Source organism: Cynocephalus volans, chromosome 1 (assembly GCF_027409185.1).
Source record: "Cynocephalus volans isolate mCynVol1 chromosome 1, mCynVol1.pri, whole genome shotgun sequence".
In the NCBI taxonomy this organism is placed as follows: Eukaryota; Metazoa; Chordata; class Mammalia; order Dermoptera; family Cynocephalidae; genus Cynocephalus; species Cynocephalus volans.
The window spans coordinates 72,045,256-72,050,862 of record NC_084460.1 but is presented as its reverse complement, the minus strand read 5'-3'; the positions used below and the strand labels follow the sequence as shown (position 1 = coordinate 72,050,862).

The 5,607-nt window shown below is 37.2% G+C and overlaps 1 protein-coding gene across 1 annotated transcript; it reads left to right on the top strand.

Moving 5' to 3' along the window:
• Window positions 1–253: 253 nt before the first annotated feature.
• On the top strand, window positions 254–2,934 carry LOC134380624 (beta-defensin 106A-like). The gene is made up of 2 exons (XM_063100703.1): window positions 254–302; window positions 2,780–2,934. Exons 1-2 carry the CDS (start codon window positions 254–256, stop codon window positions 2,932–2,934), a joined length of 204 nt encoding a protein of 67 aa, XP_062956773.1.
• The last annotated feature ends 2,673 nt before the right edge of the window (window positions 2,935–5,607 follow it).

The window sequence follows — 5,607 nt, the reverse complement described above, 5'->3', positions numbered from 1 at the left end:
TGCCCTACTTTGTCCTCCCTTTATCTCCATTTTCCTTCTTGGGAACTTTCCAGAACTAGAAAAATGGTAAGCTGTAGACTGAGTAGCACCCACTGAGGCTCATGGGCTCTACTCAGCAGAGCATGGGAATATCATCGTGTTTGACAAGGCTCACTGATCAAGATGTCATTCGGTGTGGAGAAAAGTATAAATGTGGGTGTTTGCTGCCCTTTGCTCATGGACACTGTGCTGATCTCTCAAGACCCTCCAAGCCATGAGGACAGTCCTCTTTCTCTTTGCTGTTCTCTTCTTTCTGGCCCCAGGTAAAATGAACATCTTTACAGGGAACGTAATTGCAGGTGAGGGCCCAGAAAGAGGGTCTACCTCAGTGACCACTGAGGAGTGGTTAGCCCTAGAAGGCAATCCCACTCTTGGTATGGTGGCCTTGCAGGGGAACTTTTGTTTGGGAGGCAACTTTCCCCTAATATCTCTTCTATTAGTCCTTTCCATTTCTCCCACGTTTCCACTACTGTCTAGGAGGGGATGTCACAGGTTTGAAGTAATAAAGGGATGCCAGGAAAGATGCCTTTCGGTGCTCAGTCTCATGCTCACTAACAAAAATGAAAATTGGGGGCAAAAAATTTTAAAAGCAAGGATAGCAGTTTATAGATCTTTTAAAATGTGATTATGGTAGAGATTAATACAGGTAAAAAAGAGGGATGCAGAAAGGAAAAAAATAGAAGAGAAAAGGAATGGAGCTTAGAGACACCTATGTATTTATGCCAGTCCTGGTAGTAGGAAAAATAGCGTAACATAGGCTGCCATTCCTTAATCACATACTATAAAGAGGGATACTGTGATAAAAACAATACATAATAAAATGCATTTAGTCCTCCAAAGTCAGTGCCTTTAACAAAACCTCTATCCTACCTCTAATTTAATGGTATTCAGAGCAGTTTTTTTTGGTCTGGATGGTCCATTTTACATATATTTTACAGATGCAGAAGTTGAAACTCAGGTGGGCTAAGCAGCTTCTCAAAGTTATACAGATAAGCAGGAGCAAAGCCAGGACTGGAGCCCACCTCTGGCTTGCCACAGTGAAAGGTGTTTCAGATGCCCTTCACATATGAGAATTCTCTTCATTTGCTTCTGCTCCTGGGAACCTCCAAAGGCTTTAGTTGTATCCTTCACAAAAATAAGGTATAAGATTAAACTCATTCCAGGTTCCAGAGAGCTGAAGAAAGGGATTCCAGAACCCACAGTGTGTCCAAATTTGTGACAGATGCTAGTGATGTATTATCTCATGTGTGACACTCAGGATGGTTACACCAGCTCTTATATCTCTGGTCTGTTTCGTGACTAGCCTGTGTGAGTAGATTCTATGTCAAGACATGGGGTCTAGGACCTACAGTGAACCATGCTATACTCATTCCACTAGCTTCGATCAATTCATAGGAAACTGACTACAGGTATCCTTTACAGAATACTCATACTTATTATATAATTAGTCAGCACAATACCAGATTATATAATATAAAATTGTCTAGTATATCTAAATGAAACCAACTTATTAATGCACCATATGCACATACACATGCATGTATACAGACATGCGTGTGCACACACAGATACACACTAAGTCCCTACTTGGGTATCTGTGATGGTTAATTAGAAGCCTTGTGGGCATGAATACTCTTTATTTTTTCAGAGGCTGCCTGTGTCATCATTGTGCACTGTGTCCAGTACAAAGACTCCTGTCAGAGGGAAGTCCTGTACCTCTAGCATGATAAAGCCTTCCAGTATTTTAAGGGCAGAGAGAGCACAGATCCCTGCAATGGGAGCCAGAGTTCATTGAGCTTTGAAATACTGGGATATTTATACCTAGGAACTGATATGTTAATGCTGGATAATAATTGGTGCATGTGTTGGCACTATGTGAATAAGGCATCTTTATATGTTAACATTAAATGCAATCTGTGTATATCTGACATGTCCATCACATATACCCAAATTAGGCAACTCTAAAATGTTGATTCTAATAAGAAGTGCTGTCTGTACTTAACTTGAAGCAAGCTGCTCTTATGATTGCTATTGATAAAGTATTGAGGCCAGAACCAGAATTCCATGCAAAATGATATGAGAAAAGTCTTAGGGAGCCAGTCCCAACATTCTCCTCCTTTCTGCCCTAAAACACATGCCTCCTACTATTGACATCTTAATGGAACAGAGAGAAATCAGACTGAGCCTTTCTGAACAGCTTCTTTATATTCTATGTACTCTACTTTCTTTCTATTTACCTTTTATTTATTATCGATCAACTTACTATTACACTAAACTTTTAAAAAAATATTTATAGACTTATCCTTTTTTAAGCTCAGTTTTGAGCCATCTCGGCAATCTCAGGTCTTGTTTAACTCTCACCAAGTAACAATCTTTGAGCGTACACTGGGGAAGTTCCTGATTCCATAGATGTTTATAGGAATGAATTCATAACCACCTCCAACAGATTTTGATAAAAGAACAATAGCTTCTGTTTCCTAAAGCCCCCACAAAGCCTAATTCAAAATGCTGGAAGACAAATCTATTCTTCCCGGTCTTTCACCTCATGTTACAAAAAGACAAAATATATTAGATAGAAAATATTTGCTATGCCATTTCATTATCTGCTGGCAGGATAAGGCACTATGACAGCTTGTAAAAAAAAAAAAAAAAACCTTCATTAACTAGTTATATTACTGTATCAGGTAGCTAAACACATCTGAAAAGAGAATTAATTCAGGTGGCTCTTTCCCTTGTGTAGCTAAGAATGCATTTTTTGATCAGAAATGCTACAGACTTAATGGGAGATGCCTGAATTCTTGCCAGAAAAATGAAGAACTTGTTGCTCTCTGCCAGAAGTCTCTGAAATGCTGTCAGACTCTCCAGCCATGCGGGGTGAATAAAGACAATGACTAAATCTGAAGACTTAGGCTTCCCAGAGAAGAATAAAAGACCTAGCTTCTTCTTTTTCCTCTGGCCTCTGCTGTAAGCAGACACTTCAATAAAAATAAATGACATTTTATGACTGGTTTTTCAAGTGCTTCATTTAGAAGAGAGAACATGAATACATAATCTTTATGGTCCATCTCCGGCTTATTTTTCTATAAGTTTGTGGTAAGCTATCTGATATCTCAAAGCTATCTGATATTTCTCTTAAAAGGGGACTAGAAGAGGCTATAAATCAACAAACCTCTAGCTTGCCCTCAGGCAGTTGGCCCTAACCAACCTATTAAGATAAAAAGAAAAAAAGAAAAGGAAGGACGGACGGACGGAAGGAAGGTAGGAAGGAAGGAAGGAAGGAAGGAAGGAAGGAAGGAAGGAAGGGGAAAAGGAAAGAAAAGAAAAAAAGGAAAAAAAGAAAAAGAAAAGAAAGGAAGATGTGTAGAGAAATGAACATGTATCTGGATAGATAGTCATATTAACAATAAATAGATAGATGGATAGATAATCTCCTTATCAAGGACTCTCATGTGTCACACAACTGTCTAACTCAATCATCTTGACTCCATGCCTTTAATGGATCCCAGTTAAATCTTTCCTGTGGATTTTCCCCCTACCCATAAGTCTGAGATTAAATCGGCTGAAGGGCAGATGGATTGTAAATGTCTTTATGATTCTCAGTAGCTTCAGTGACCTAGATCCTGTTCCCAAACTCACTTCTGTTATTTTCCTAATAACAAATTACCTTCTGATTCTAAGGCATAATATTACTGCTGCAGTGTGAACGTGTTCTTCTAAATTCGTGATGGTATTAAGAGGTGGGGCTCTGGGGAAGTGATTAATTCATGAGGCCTCTGCCTCATGAAGGGGATTAGTGTCCTTATAAAAGAGGTTGAATGGAGCTGCCTTGCCCCTGCTGCCATGGGAGGACACAGCAAGAGGTGCCATCTCGGAATCAGAGACCAAGCCCTCACCAGATACGGAATGTGCTGGTATCTTGATCTTAGACCTTCAGAACTTAGCCCTCAACTGTAAGCAATAAATTACTATTGTTTGTAAATTACCCAGTCTTAAGTATTTTGTTATAGTAGCACAAATGGACTAAGACAATTACCTGCTTTGAGTAAGAATTCCCTGTAATGATTACTATGCTTACTACCGAGCTTTGGTTTCCTGCTCAGTCAGAAATTTTGTCTTACCTCCCTCTTAATTTCTCAAAATCAATGTACTTAATCCTATCAGAATCAATACCCCTTTATGACAAATATTTTATAATTACACTTTCTGTTTTGAGATAGTTGAGATTCTAATGCAGTTGTTAAAATAACATAGAGACATGCGCTGCATGTTTTACTCAATTTCTCCAAGAGTAACTTCTTGGAAAACTATAGTGCAATATTACAACCACAATATTGACACAGATACAGAACATTTGTATCACCACAAAAACCCCCATGGTACCTTTTCAGAGCTACACATGCTTTCCTCCCATCTCCACCTCCTTTTTAACCCCTACTACTACAAATTTGTTCTCCATTTCTATAATCTTGTCCTATAGAACAATACCGTCACACAGTATGTAACCATTTTGTATTGACTTTTTTCAGTCAGCATAATTCTCTGAAGATTTATCCAGGTTGTTGCATGAATCCATAGTTTTTTCCTTTATATTGCCATACACTATTGCATGGTATGGACATGTCACAGTTTGTTTAACCACTCACCCATTGAAGAGCATCTGGGTCATTTCTGTTTTGGTGCTGTTACAAATAAAGCTACTATTAACACATACGTTTATAAATTTTTGTGTGAACATAAGTTTTCATTACTCTAAGATAAATGTCCAGGACAGCAATTGCTGGGTCAATGGTAGTTGCAAGTTTAGTTTTTGTTTGTTTTTTTGAGAAAATGCCACACTGTTGTCTGGAGTGGCTGTACCATTTTACATTCTCACAAACAATGTAAGAGTGATCTATTTTATCCACATTTTAGCCAGCATTTGGTGTTGTCACTATTATAACTAAAAGTTACTTTATTTTATTATTAATGTCATAATTTTTTTATTTCATCCATTTTGATGTGTATATTGACAGATCATCATGATTTTAATTTATACTTTCCTAAAAGTTAATGATGTTTAACATCTTTCATGTGTGTTTTTGCCATCTTTATATCCCCTTCAGTGAAATGTCTATTTCATGCCCGTTTTTCTAATTGGATTGTCTACTTTTTTACTACTGAGTTTTGAGAATCCTTTATATTTTCATTGCCAAATATTTGACTTTTAAGAATTTTTTTCAGTTAATACATTGTGTTTTCATCCTCTAGACAGGGTCTTTTGCAGAGCAAAAACTTTTAATTTTGAAGTCAACTCTGTCAATTTTTCTTTTACAAATTATGTCTTTGGGTAATGTTTAAGAACTTTGCCTATCTGTAGATGCTGAATATTTTCTTCTATGTATTTTTTTTAAAATTAATAGTTTTATATTTTACATTTAAATTCATGAATCATTTTGGATTAATTTTTTTGTAAGGTGTGAGACTTGGTCTAGGTTTTTTTTTTTTTACTGGTTATGAATATTTATGAGTTACAAACTGATTGTCACCACTTGTGCCTAAGATGTGAAATCCAGATTCATAATGGCAGCA